This window comes from Augochlora pura, chromosome 2, assembly GCF_028453695.1.
Source record: "Augochlora pura isolate Apur16 chromosome 2, APUR_v2.2.1, whole genome shotgun sequence".
Lineage (NCBI taxonomy): Eukaryota > Metazoa > Arthropoda > Insecta > Hymenoptera > Halictidae > Augochlora > Augochlora pura.
Window position 1 is genome coordinate 13,893,894 of NC_135773.1, and position 15,460 is coordinate 13,909,353.

The 15,460-nt window shown below is 36.7% G+C and overlaps 1 protein-coding gene across 3 annotated transcripts in view; it reads right to left on the reverse strand.

Moving 5' to 3' along the window:
* Eif4g (eukaryotic translation initiation factor 4 gamma) overlaps positions 1–15,460 on the reverse strand; it is a 41,164-nt gene that overhangs the window by 18,130 nt on the left and 7,574 nt on the right. For 2 of the 3 annotated variants that reach the window (XM_078196510.1, XM_078196511.1), the window contains exons 2-5: positions 2,388–2,743; positions 1,931–2,185; positions 1,649–1,781; positions 1,368–1,568 (exon numbers count right to left, since the gene is read on the reverse strand). In XM_078196510.1, coding sequence (XP_078052636.1) covers positions 1,368–1,568; positions 1,649–1,781; positions 1,931–2,185; positions 2,388–2,743 — 945 coding nt within the window. Of the gene's footprint in view, positions 1–1,367; positions 1,569–1,648; positions 1,782–1,930; positions 2,186–2,387; positions 2,744–7,827; positions 10,189–15,460 lie in introns of those variants that run through there. The other variant, XM_078196509.1, reaches the window with a different exon arrangement.

Below are 15,460 nucleotides of genomic sequence, written 5' to 3' on the forward strand. Positions count from 1 at the left end.
CCTCATGAGGAGGAGAAGACCCTTAACGAGAAATTCTAAGACTCTTAATTGTCAGTGTCGTCAGAATTTTCAAATCCCAAATTATCCCTGACAATCTTTAAACTTTAGTACGAATGGCCTTCCACTATTTATACCCCCTCTTTCCTAACTTAAATTTCTTACCTATTGTAATCTACCTGAACATAGGAAAAACCTCATGAGGAGGAGAAGACCCTTAACGAGAAATTCTAAGACTTTTAATTGTCAGCGTTGTCGGAATTTTCAGGTCCCAAATTATCCCTTACAATCTTTAAACATTTGTAGGAATAGCCTCCCACGATTTATACTCCTTCTTTCATAGCTTAAATTTCTTACACCTATTATAATCTTCATACCTGAACATAAGGAAAACCTCATGGACAGACGGAGACGCATAACGAGAAATTCAAAGACTTTTAATTGTCAGTGTTGACGGAATATTCGAGTCCCAAATTGTTCCTCACAGCCTTTAAATTTTAAAAGGAGTGGCCATCCGTAATTTATACTTAGCTTAGTTTTTTTTACGTATGTAATCTTCATACATGAACATAGGAAAAACCCTACGCGCAGGTGAAGACACTGAACAGAAATTTCTAAGGCTTTCAATTGTCAGTGTTGTCGAGATTTTGCAATCCCAAAGTATTCCTTATAACTTTATATTTTAGTAAAAATGCAGTTCCATGATTTATACTGCCTCTTTCTTAGTTTAAATATTTTATAAGGATCAAATATTTCATCCTACAGCTATACTGAAGTTATCCGACTCAACTACACAAATATTTTTATGTCTCGTATAATGGGCATATAACATTTTCAACTTAGTAAAATTATTATAATGAAATCTTCATTTACCTTTCACATCTTGAAACTGATGAAAAATATTTTTATTTTGCGTAAAATTTATCATTTTTGTTTGGAATAGCAGAAATATTCGAATGCTTAAAACTATAAAATAAACATTCATTCTATTTAGTGTAGTAGTGGTGTAAATGCATTTTTGTCTCTTGGTAGAACAGCAAAAGAATTGCCCACGAAAAAGTTCAATAGAAAAATGATATAAATAAAAAAAATATTGAATAAAATGATTACGTATTTTAATTTTTTAAAGAATTATCTCGAGAAAAATATTTAATGCGAAAGACATGTTTTTTTATTATACAAAGATTTTACTTCATCTCTCATGATCTCTGAATTCACTACTTCGACTTACACCACTTTTTCGCTAAGCAGCTTATATATTTGACATATATAATTCCGCGATGTAACTACTGAGGATTTCATGAAAAATATGTTACCCTGTATGTACAAATATACTTTTGTATTGATATTATTAATTGCTTATAACTTACCATTTTGAGAAAGAGATATACCCATTGCAGGTAAAGGCTGAGCCTGTTGCGTAGATTGCTGAAGTGTACCTTGTGGTACAACTGGGGCTCCTTGGGCACCGGCCAGCGGGCCTGCAACATGTTGTGCCCCACCAGTGACAGCACTTGCACCTGCTCTACTTAAACTTAATTGTGGATTTGTAGGTTGACTAGTCCAAAAATCTATGAAAACAATAAATAGAATGTTGTTAATATTATTCTCTATCAATATACAACTACACTAGACTGTAATAATTACTTACAAGGTTGATGAACTGGAGTTGCAGGTGTTCCATATCCAAACATATGTTGTGCCGTAATAATAGCTGAATTTTGAAATGGTGTAAAATATGATTGATTTTGATGCGCTTGATGCCTTTGCGGTGGACCACCAAACTAAAAGTACAACAAAACTTGTTACGCTTATGATTAGTAATGATAATAACTATTAGTATGATCATAAAAGGTGACACGAAAAGATTTCTTTCTTATCAAAGATATACATAGTGCATGACAAGAGATATATAATATCAACGATACTTAACTATTCCTTGAAGGGGTATTTGACTGTTCATGGGGTATACAGACTGCTGATGTGCGCCAGGGTGAAGATTTGGTGGGACTTGAAACATTGTGCCAGTTTGAACTGGCAAACCGCTAGGATGATATAGCGTTGTTGGTTGTCCACCACCTCCACCAACCCCCGACATCCCTACTACCTGTGCACCCGTACCTCCTTGACCACCTCTGTGACTGATACCTCTTGGTTGTTGTGGTCTCGCACCTTGTGGGTAATAACCCTAAAATTGACAAATAATATGTTAATAAATATCGTTCCAATTACGATTTTAGCTGCATTTTCTGCGACATAAGTGAATTAAACTTCTATTTAGGTGAAAAATAAAAATAAATATAAAATTATACGAATAATTTAGGTTAATTTCGTAGACCATTTTGTTTAATAACGGCTTGGCGACAATATGTAAAATAATTTATACTCACTTGCGAGGTCGGCCTCGTTTGTGTCCCATATACTTGTGGTAGAGGTTGCGATTGAGGTTGTAGGTGAGCCTGCTTTCCCATTTCCTGTGGTGATGGGGTGTGCACGGGAGGTGTAGTAGTTGGTGCCGGACCTTGCGGCTGTTGCGACTGTACCCCGGGTGCCGCAGTTTGAGGTGGTACTTGCCCTCCAGCAGGACCTCCTGGCGGTATACCTGCCGCCGATTGTCCTATGGATTGTAAACCGCCGAGTGGTGGAGGTCCTCTACCCCCAGGTACTCCTACACTACCCCCTCCCCCGCCCACCTGGCCCCCTGGTTGGGTGCCGTAGTTTTGTCCAGACACATGAAAGTCTGATCCTAGAAACATAAGTAATACCAATAAATTAACATTTTGAAGGCTGGTGTTATTTATATGTGATTTCATTGAAGCATCGGTTATCTGCCGACGTCACGTATATGTGAGTTCACAGACCTAGCGGTTAACGGCCAATGTCGCGTACATGTGACCTACGCATGTCTGGTTTTTACGGTATTGTTAGTACAATTTAATCGAATAAATTTACGGATATTTCGAATAAATCTAGAATATTTGAAAAATTAAAATTGATTATTAAATAGTGTTATATAGTAGAATAAACTAAACCGATTCATTTCCTCTCTGTTTCGGGCATATATAGCACTATTTATGTAATTAACACATTTACATATTTACATGGGTGTACTAATTGTTTTAATAACTGTATACAGAGCTATTGTTTTATCCGTATGGAACGATATAACTTGTATTACATAGAAATAAAAAAATTGTCTGCACTCTCAAGGTCGCTTTAAAGTTATCGCGAGTTGATTGTTCAACAAGTACTTACGTTAACAAGAGACATACGCGCGTACGTTGCATACGTGACAGTATTGGAATTAAAAAATGCTAACACTTCAGATTTACTTCACAGAATTAGATAAATACGATCGAATGAAAGCTATCATAGAGAATTTTTATTAAAGTTTCTAAGCTGTTGCTTTCATTGACAATTCATCCACGAAATAAAAATATTAACTACTTCTGCACTAACCTACATGATTTAATTATACTGGTCTTGGACATGTAGATTTAGTTTATTTAATTATTTTAACGAACTCTGCACTTGACATGGAACGAAAAATTTGGTAATAAAAGAAACACTACTATATTACGTTTAAATATACTTGAAATATAAACACGAGCTTCGTATCTCGTATGTATTTTATCCGCGCTCGAGGTAATCATTCATTGGAATAGCATCAACGATTGTTACGCAGCAAATAATGACAATAATGCACACATCCTTCATTAGCATAGTGCACCTTACACGCATTAGATCTATTCATTTCTATAATGCTGAGTAAATAAAAAAAGAACTCGTTTCTGTTACGCTGTCAAATTCGCATATGCGTGATATTTTGTTGGCGTGCTGTGCTTGTCGTTCGGCTGTTAAACGAATTACTCGTGAAAGCGATTATGCGTGGAATTGCACGACATCGCTTGACACGTCGTCGCTGTCTAAGAGATGTAGAGAGCGCAATCAGTTAAAAAATACCTTGTTGTCGAAATTGTAGTCCTCTGCTACAGAATATCACAGGTTTGGAACAATTAGGCACGCAAACAACAAGAGATTCACGAGGAATGCGACAACTGTTTTTTACCACATGCCACAAGCTTATCAAAAATACGTTAAGAGAACAGAGGGACAGAAGAAGAAAAAAATATGGATAGTTCGTCGCTCACCGCTAAAAATCGTCACGGAGCTGGCTACCGTATTTCGTCAGGCAAACCTTTCAACTACTCGAACGAATAGATTTTTACAATGAAGGAACCATGAGATGACAGCAGGACTTGAACGTTAGCAAAGAAACCGAGAAGACGGCCTCGCGAACGGCCATCTTTGCACATGTGGGCAGGGACCGGAGCAGTGCTGCTATCTGTAGTCCGGTAAGTGCATTGATTGCCACGAAAGGGGGGCGAGGCCGAACTCCATCGCCAGGATCGTATTAAGTACCACGAAAACATATAAATTATAGGTTACAGTTACAGAAAAGCTTCTAGAAATTAGCACATTAACTTATATCTGATTGACTGATTCAATATATAAAAATAAAACACTGGACAAAATTTTGCGTTAATATGTTTTAAAAAATAATAAACAGTTGATATTATACTTGACTATCTTTAGCATCATTTCATCATTGATAATCTCTTTTTGAAATATTATTTCCAATATTTATATCAGGTAATCATTACTCAAGAATTAATTAGTATTTCTACGTGTCGTAGAGTCAGATTTTGTTATTGTTATTCCACATCTGTTTATTAGTATGCATTAGTAGACGAATGTCTGTATTTATGATTGCTGATCCATGACATGTGTGTGTATAAACATAATGAAGGAACGTGGCCTGGAAAATTCAATCCAGAATGCAATACGTCATTTCCGGTGCCAATTCTCTCCCTCTCTGATTCTGTCTTTTCTACTCCCCTACTTCCACCAATAAAACTCGACATAGTGTGTGAACATGATGAGAAGTATATTACCACAGCTTGATTTCAACTATAAATGTACAATAGAATTAAATGTTTTCAAAATAATTCTAAATATTGTAATGTTACGGAAAACTCTGTTAGAATATGATCGCAGATAATGCACGTGAAAGTCGAAGTGAGGTTAGAACGGATCCTACATTGGTCACGTGGCAAACAGTACGTGCCAACGCTAACGTGTGAAAGTGATAATGGTAGAAATGTATTCCGATATCAAAAACGATTCTGTAGTTATTATTACGATTTATACTAAGAAAGTATGATACTAAGAAATTAATTTTAATATAGAATTTTTTTCTACTACATAAAAAAATTAACTTAGCAATGTTTGAATTTGGAATTTAATGAAACATGTCTGTTATGTTATAGATTTCTTATCACTAAATTGTTTCCAAATAAAAACTATTGATAGAAATCAATTGATAGATTAATGATATATGTATTTAATGGTCAAGTACCAATGACAAGTTTTTGAAAAAATTATTAGAATGTCACCTGTTTATTAAAAATAGACAAAGCATATTATTTTAAGCATCAATTCACCTGTTTTAGTATTGTCATATAACTATCACGTACTCCAAAGACTTTTTATAAAATAATACTGTCGACACTTAAATTAAAAATGAGAAACAAAAGTAGTTTAATAACAGTTCAACATCCGAAAAAATATGGGCGTATCCTTTAAATGTGGTATTTGTATATTATCTATATAGCTATTTATTCAAATTATATCTCATCTTCATGATAGAGAATATTGTTCATTTACTTAAAAAATAACCCTTTTATCAGGATTGTCATTATCGGAGCAATTGATAAATTAATTTATGAAATAAACTAAGTGTATGTGTTATATCTGGGGAAGTAATTGTCGAATATTAATGGACAATGGGCGACACAAAAATTGTTACGAGAGACGAATAATTCGGACGGATAACTGAATATAAATATACTTAAAATATATGTATATGTTTTATGAAAATGATGATAAATCTTTGAAATAACTATCAAAATAACTGTTATCATTAGAATTTCTTGAAACATTTAAACAGTACAAAGGGCAGTAATGGCTAAACGTGTCAAGCAAAAGGAAAGAATCGAACGTACCTTCGCAACTGTACAAGGTAGAAAGCATTTTATCGATTGACCTATTTCGTGAATTGTCTACAATGCCGCTCAGGGGCGCTAAGGACTAACCTAAATACTAAGCTGTCCGATATATCGATACGGTAATCATTCGTAGATCACGAAACTATTTACCATCAGAGACTTTTTTAACGACACTGAGTTCCTAGATAAAAAAAAATATATAGTACAATGAAATGCATACCTACACCAACAAAAGTGAGTGGGGGGGAAAGTGTGTAAAACTTGAATTGACCGGAATTAATTCAAGTCTTTGCAAATCATAGTTCCAGGAACAATTATTAAACAGAACTGAATGCTAAGCAAATTTTAAGCGATTTTTGTTTGTTTTCAAAACATTATTAATAAGAAACAGTTTGCAGTGTCCTTTCATGATGTTATCCGATATTACTGGTATAGCATATTTGCGAGTGAAATTTAAACGAAACAGATACACTAGGAAACTATTGCAAAAGACTAGTACACTTGACATTACTATCAGGAGGATTTTGTAAATTTATTTTCGTGGAGATTATTTAGTACAACTCGAGCTTGGCCGTGTGTCCGCAAATAGACTCAAACGGTTCGACTTCTGACAGATAGGGCACCAGGTCAAATTAACTACCTCCAGTGTGCTCGAAAATAACGGGCTGCGTGTATGCATATCTCTTTTATACGCACGGGTGTACGACACTTACATACATCTCTGGTTACATATGCACAGACACAAGATAAGTGATTTATTGATTTATAGAAGATAATGTTTTTAAGTAGTCACCAGTCAATTGGAATCAAATACGATACAGTTTGAGTCGAATTTCAAAATTTTGATTCGAATGTATTATCTAAAAGTAATAGAGTGGGCACTGAGAAAAATATTCAGAATAAATAAAATTGAAGCAAACTGAAACGTAAATTCGAGACAGTGCTTCCATTGGTCACGAAAATGTATATCCATAATGGAGCAAATAAAAATTTGGCTCTCACGCAAATAAAGTTCATGCAAATATTGTTTTACCATAGCAGTAAAGATGTACAAACTTCTGCTATTTCATACTTAAAGAATTTTCTTAAATTTTTCTGTTTAAAAAACATTTGTATATAGTTATCAGAATATGGTAGTAAAAAGCGTCAAATTTTCGATATGTTGTAAACCGAAATAATAAATAAATTGTGAAAAATTCTTAGATGGATAATAAGAGATTAAAAATGCTCAATCGCACTGTAAAAAAATAACAGCAAAAATAAAAGGAATAAATCTTATGATAAAATAACGAATTTTAACATATGTTTAGTTGCACCTAATTTTCAGCAATCAGTTGATACAAAATTGTACCTTCAAAGAACTATTTAATCAAGTGTTACGAAATGTAATTAGTAACACGAGTATCTACTTCGAAAGTGTAACTAGACATCTCCATATTAGAAAAAGGAATATAATCTACATGTACCAAGATGATCGATGTTAAGCTTTTCTACAGGCGTTCAGTAATAAATCGTAGTCTAGAGCGTCCGACATTGTCGGTCATTCATCACTGACGCAATCTGAACCAAAAGTTTACTATCAGTCACAAGTCTGATCAATTATATAATAAGATTCCACAGTTTTAAAACTGTATAATAAAGTAGGATTATGAATAATAATTCGGCAAACTTCAGAAGTGTTTCGACAGGAAACAGTAATTATCCTCGTTAAAAGTGTTTCATGATCTTGATCGTGCCGTTGCCTTTCCAAACTCGTACTTACTGGCATTCGCAGCGACCACGCGATACTGAGGCGGTGCTTGTTGATGCTGATTCTGTTGCTGTTGTTGTTGCTGATGACTCAGATGGTTAATGTTGACGGTCAGTTGATGGTGGCTCAGCTGATGATTCAAGTGGGGACTCGGCGAGGGTGGTGGCTGATGGACCGGATGCACGTGGTGATTGTGACCTGGCTGCGGATTTTGTGGATGGGGGGCCGAAAGATGATGATGATGATGGGGTCCCCCGCAATGTGGCAGGAGACAATGCATAGGTCCTACGCCAACGGCAACACCCACTGCGCCCTCCTTCGAGACGCCATATCTCGAAACCATTCTTCTTGATGTAGATTTTCTTTCTTATCCAGTGTTAGCGGCGCGTCTTGGCCGAAACAGTTGACCGAATATCGAATGAAATGACGCGTGGATAGCTTTTTCTTTTCAAATAACGAGCATGTCAAGGTTTAATGAACCATTACTTGTGACCACGCTCATTGGCAACGAGTAAGCACGAAGACTAATCTATGAGCGTTGAGAGAATTTTTCTTTATATTCTTTTTCGTTTATTTCGTTTCTAGTGTTATTCGTTCGATCATGTTACTAAATTGCTGCGCGACTATAAAAGCACGCTGCCGTTAAGTTACGTAGTAATAATTATTCGTTCGACGAGCTGAGAAAGGTATTACCAGCTCTGACGTATTGAAAAAAAACAAACAGTGCCGAAGGGTTTATCGGTATGTTACCAACACTGTCTCCGTTGTCCATGGAGTTCTCAATCGGCAATGCTGCACCATGATGTCATCGTCCACTTGATCAGCGAACGCAACAAAGACCCTTACAAATGGAGCTTGTGTATCATAATAGTTGAATATGCCCTAGACTTGACAGGGGTCGTTAAATCTATGAAGACACTAGCAGTTTCGTTGATTCCTTTTCTTTTTTTTAAATATGTTCTTAATTCTTTCTTTATCCTGCGCGTATATATCACGCTTCTAATTAATTTCTCTCGTTTTAGTTAAATTCTCTGTTCGATCACTATTGTATTTCAGGTTTCACTCATTTCGACAAGGAACGCCCGAAGCGTCGTAGAACATAATTTTCATGTTTCCTTCTTTGTTTTCTGAACGAATAATCTCGATACTTTGAGAAGAAGATAGATCGAATCGTTCATTGATAAAAATTCGATTGGTTTTGTGCAAAAATTCGAAAATGACAAAATTTTCGTACAGCGAATGAAAGAAATAGTATCTTGACCAGCATTAATGAGACGATCGATCGATAGTCACCGAATTTTCCTGCCTCAAACGTGTTTTATAGACGAAATGTCTGTACACACGATGATCCGAGAACAACATTTTCAACGAACACTTTTACGTTTTAAAAAATCGATACTACAACTTCACACATTGCATACTATCATTGGAAAAAACACTGTTCACTGTGTAGTTAATTTTCGGCTCGAATATGCCGCGCCACCATATTGTTTTTGTATCGTGTCGATGCACGCGATATTCCTCTAGACGCACGAACTCTCACACTCAACTGTCAAAACTCGTCAGCATGGAGATGCACAAAGGTAGGAGGACACGTTGGAAACGGACGGACTATCGTACCTCTTGCATGCCAAAATCGATATTTAAGGCTCGACCGGCGTCTCCCTCTTCGCACCGCCCACTCCTACCACGAGAAACTTCCTGTTCATGGAGCGCATACAGGTTATGTCTGGCGAGGATGCATCCGTGAACGAAATCAGCGACCGCACATGAGCCCTGTCGTTTCGCTAGCTGCACTCCGAATTTTCTTTCTTTGCGCGTCCCTTCTTCCCTATTGGATCGCTAGGGGGGAAGTCTCGGGAGACCGATGATCGGAGGTATTCGGCCGCGTGCCGAAAAGTACCGAGTCCCGCGTTCTATGTAGTTCTCTCCGTAGCGAGATTTACGAGGACAATAAAAAGCTGTGTAGGGTGAAGAAGTGAAAACCTCTCGCAAGACGATGATCGCGCACACCGGTTCCGTAACACTACAGAAATTCCATGACACGCGCGTTGGACATTCAACAAATTTATGCAGTTAAGTCGAGCGTATGCAGACTATTGGAACGGCGTCAAGTCGTTCCTAGGCTGCGTGAGATTCTTTCACAGACACACCATGAGGTTTTCCACGATGTTGCCCTTCCGTTTCAAGGATGTTTATTTCGCGGTAAGACACGAAAACGTTAATGTATATTCAAAGGATGTTTTGTAGTTATGTATTGCGTTAACTCGGATAAGGAAGAAGTAAATCAACGATCGACGTGAAGACAAGCGTACCCTTTTGCAAGGGACGCGGCGTAAACTGATGCAGGCTAGTCCTTCTCGCACGACCTACGAATCGCGACCCGTGGCCCCCTACCCGTTTCGCTCTGCAACTAAGGAGTAACAGGATCGTCTGTTTGCCTCGAATGCACCCTTCGCTATTTTCGAACTTTTTTAAAGTTGAAGCTCTTCGCTTTGTGAAGAGGTAATGATTATTAACTTTCAGCAATAGAAAAAAAAGAATTAGAAATTTTTTATTCAATAGAGGTTAGTCGAAAGAAGTTTTTGAAATATTATAATAAGAAATCTTTCCTAATTTTGTACTCTACATCTCTAAAAGGAATTTACTGTAACGAAAAACTTTCTTCAATTATTTCGTTTAAATGTTTTCATTTGTATTGTTGTTTAAATAATTCATCATTTTTTGTTGAATTGGAATACCTTTAAATAAGGAACATAATGTAAACTTAGGTGTGTAATGGAGATGTCATAATTTTGTCATGTGAAATATTTTGAAAATGAAATATTATAAATGTTAAGTACTCGTATTATGGTACGCCCCTGAAAAGTAGTCAAACGCCAAACCCACACCGAGTCGAAGGTACAGCCGCGTGCGCAGATCAGTGGACAGAGTGCAAAGCCCTGCGCATGCGTAATGGACGTCGACATGGCAGACCCTTCAACTCGCATGAATGCAGTAGGCGCAGCCCCACGACACTCGAGGGTAAGGTGACATGCAGCCTTGTGCATGCGCGCATACAGTCTATTCGCCTTACTGTCGTCACGAGATGTCACACCCGTTTGTTTGTACTTTGTAGTATAGTACAGATCAAATAAGTTGTTAAAATAACGCATATGCTATATATTTATGCTTTAATATTCCTGCAAATTTATGTAGTTGCTTTTCAACTTAATATTTCAGCAATCCTATTTACGCTTCATTTTTATTAAATTAATACATACGAGCTAATTTTGTACATAAAAAGTTTAAAAAATGATTTATAGCATATCTGGAGAAACAATTTAATTGCTAATGTTCTTCCAAATGTATGAATTTCTAATAAATTTTATAAATTATGTTTGAGGGTCAAGTAGAAGTTCAGAAGACGTCAGTATAATTCATGTGAATGAAGGCGCAATGGCGTAGCATCTACGTCATACGGTAAAAATTCATATGGAAACGTAATTAATAAAAGAACTTCTTAAAAAAATCTTTTCTAAAGAATAATTAAAATTTGTAAACAAAAACTATCGATACTATTGTAACAATATTGTAACATTAGCGATTTTTACAGTGTTGCACATGTTATACAATAATTAGAAACATATAAGCGGTAATATTTAATAAAGTAGAATGTGGATACAATAAATAATTCACCAAGTATTATTTATACAATAAAATCATTTTTTAAACTAACGGTTTAAGCTTTTAGATTAAAAACCATTTAAGGAATAATGAAAATAGTAGAACTTTCTTTGGGAATATTTGTTCCAACTTAATGTGACCTCTAAGTAAATTAAGAAAACTATATATTTGAAATATTTCATTTTATACTTCAGTCAATTGAAATCAAGATATTTTAGTTGCTGAAATTTTGTTTCGCATTCAAATTATTGTATAACAATTAAGATCTTAAGTAAACATCGAATGGGACTGCTAGTAATGGCGGTTATCTTTTCCTTTATTGCTGCAAAGACAAGATGAGATGGATATAGGGTGCGTACGTTTCTTAACGACAATCAAGTAGACGACGGACAACAACTGAGGAAGCAAGAAAAGAGCGAGGAGTCACGAAGATGCACGAGCGTGTCATGTGTGGGCGAAAATGCACGAGCGCGTGGGTTACAGAAACACGAGAGGCGTGCTTGGCTTCGTCGAGACGGGGAACAAGATCCGCGGAATCGTGTGTATAGGTTAGGTGGGTAACCCAGTTTTACCGGTGCACCAGGCCAGACTGCAGCAACGCCGTTCAACGATCGATACCTATATGCACCCGGCACTGCCCACAGCCTAGATTCGCTTGTCTAGGATAGGTGCAAGAAGGGGTATGCATGACCTACATCTCAGAAAGAGGAAGTGCAACAAAATTATAATTTTGGTGATCAAAAGTCAAAACATATTCTATTCTGCGCATGGGGTATGCGCTAATGATTGCTGTGACACTAGCACGGTATTACACTGATCTCTACTCTGTATCGGGTCGGTACGGCCGCCATTTATAAAATTTAATCCCGATATAAACTTTAACGCGTTCAGTGTCACGCGAAGTTTAAGGTTCTTGATAGAGCAATAGAAATAGAAAAAAATGACCTTATCATTTTGTCGCATAAAATTTTTGGTTGAATTTTTTTAAAAATCATTTTTTGAAAGCAAAACAACAGGTCAGATAAACCTCTTAGTTAACATGCGATGATCTCTTATATGTAAGTAAAAATTCGGGCGGCATTCGACGTCAAACCAAAGAAGACGCAAAATAATGAATTCTGAACCAATCACGTGCGAAATTATTTTAAAGATAGACTAAAGGTTAAGAGAAAAAAAGAGACTAACTGAACGCGCAACAACGAAATGTGAATGGCAGAATACCGTCGTGGTGTGTTATTCTAATTTCGTATCTACAGAAACATAAAAATTTATTTCTTTGACCTTTACAAAGCATTTAACCATAGGATTTACTAACTACGCACGTTTATTTCGTCTTCGACGTTGTGTAGCATATACACAGAGAATGTCCGGCACATATTTTCTAACAGAGGATTGAGGTGGGGGAAGGGTGGAGTCGAAGCTGCAGAAGACAGGAGGAGGCAGTTAGAGGGGGATGAGGTAGGGGGTAACGTCTGGCTGGTTAAGCAGAAGAAAAACCGAAGATTTCGGACACGAAGGGTGAGCTGTGCGTTGAATACGCACAGCAAGTCTGTATTCTGATAGGGAAGGGGAGACAAGCTATTAGACCTGTAACCTCGAGCAACCTTCGGTTGTCTGGGTTTAAACGTTTCAGCTCAGACAAGACATAGTAGTTCAAAGTCCTTTAGTGAGAACATGGCCGCTGACTCATATTTGCCCAAAGAATTCGAAGAAGCCGAGCATGGTCATAAACTTTCCCAAAGCAAGCAATGATTCACTAATTATAATGACCTTCTAGTCTATCCTGAATCATTCGTATTTACTGAGTGATAACGGCAACGTTCATGTCATTTTACCGCAAAAATATTCCAGTAGAAACATGATTCCTACTATTTTTAATTCTATATTCTTTACATTACTATCTATCGCTTAGAAGATTCTCACTGCTGCATAGTTCGCGATACTCGTTTAAAGTAATATTTTCAATAGACATTGATTTTCAATTACATCTCTTAAATAAGCAATAATTTAATTTTATTGTCACAAATTGAACGATCAAATATTTTTGAAAAGTTTAGTGTTGTTACTTGTGGAAACATCGAATTTAGTTTCTTACTGGATTCGACAAAATATCACTACTGTCTCACTGTTTCTTACAAGCAACCTTCTTAGTTCATACGTATGTTTATATTCATGGTCACAGACCTATGGATAAATGTACACATATACTGTCGAGTACACAATGTGTCTTACACATTATCGATGCTCTGTGTTTCTAAGAAGACTGTATGGCGTAATAAACTAGAAGAATGTCACTGATGCAAATACCGAAAAGAAAGTAGACTGAAGATGGCACGCATACGACGGGGACCATAGAAGTTGGTTTCCAGGGGTCTTTGAGCCATCAAGCCGTTGACCTTGGAAAGGTAGCACGGAGATCTCGTGGTGTAAGAGCAGTAGTAGTACTCTCCTCTCTACGTGGGCGTCGGTAGGAGGTTACAAGCCTGCGAGAGGAAAAAGGCCGGTTGCGATGCGAGGGGAAAGGAGCAACGTGGGGTAACGAATGTCTGGACGGAGACAGAGTCTCCGTGAAGGGAGGGTCGATATTTACCGGCCTTCTCCCTTCTCCCAGCCGGGCAACGACCTACCACCCCTATCTACCCTTCGAACTCGCTTTCCCTCCCTCACTATCGCTGTCTTTCTTAGACTCAATCCTACTACTACTACCGCCTTTCTCTTACACCACCCTTAACGTCGCTGCGCTGTACGTTAGTGCGTCCTAACCCTGAAACGGCCTAACTTGTGTCCCTTGAGACCGTTCAACTACCGAGAAAGACACCGTGGTCAAGAGCGAGGACCCGACCATAGAACACCGCTGAACAGGATTGGGGAAATCTATTTACTTTGAAATTATATATCGCCATATGTTACTACCTTCCCACGTTTGTCCGCAGTGGTTAGATCTAAGATATTTCAGTTTAGAAAGTAATTTATTTTATATTTTTTCCCGCGTATTTAATATACTGAAGAAATAGTTTAACGAAGAAGATATAGTATTGCAACTGTGATTATTATATTACGTTCCACACATTTTTATTAAAACTGTGTATTCGATGCTTATTTATTTACTGTATTCTTCAACTATAAATAGAAAATTATTGTATCCCCGGACATGTGTCTAATTTTATTTGAAATTATACAAGCCCTGATCACATTTGCCATTGATAAATGAAGAGATTCTGAATATTTTGCATTCCAAAAATGATTGCATGACTCGGGGAAATTGTTGCGGTATATGTCGCGAAACAGTACACTGCCACCTACACGCAGAAAACTACAAAGAGTTCTAGTGACTCCGTCGGTAAAATGAACATCCTGCAAAAATCATTGGTTCAAATCATAAATACAGTAATGATAAATATTTTAGATTCAAAAAATATTGGACATTAATATACTGTCCAATAATATATAGTATTTTTCTTCATCTATTCTTTTTACGACCGCAATCGAATGAAACATTCTCCTGATTCTATCGCCTTTGATGAGAAACATTTACAAACTGTTCATAATTTTTCTAAAAAAAAAAAAAAAACATAACTAACGACAAACAAAAATCTATCTGCCTGTGATAAAAAATTAATGTCCTATGTTGAAACTTGTAGATACACTTATACAAATTACTGCATTTCTGGCGATAAAATTGCATTAACACTCGCCGTCGTGGTTGTAGCAACTTGACTTGTGAATAAAGAACCGAGTACGTTTCTACATGACGATAGACTCGAGATCTTCAGGAAAATACACAATTGTATTTTTCAGCCTCTATTTAAAAAATACGTAAAGATGTTGTCAATCTCTAAATTCATCAATTTTTTAATATCAGTGTCACCGCCATTCTAATATAATTCGTCGACTATGTACAATAAACGTCATTAGAGAGATCACTCGAGATCACACGAATTAATCATTTCCATGAATAAGCCGAGGTATAATAAAGTAA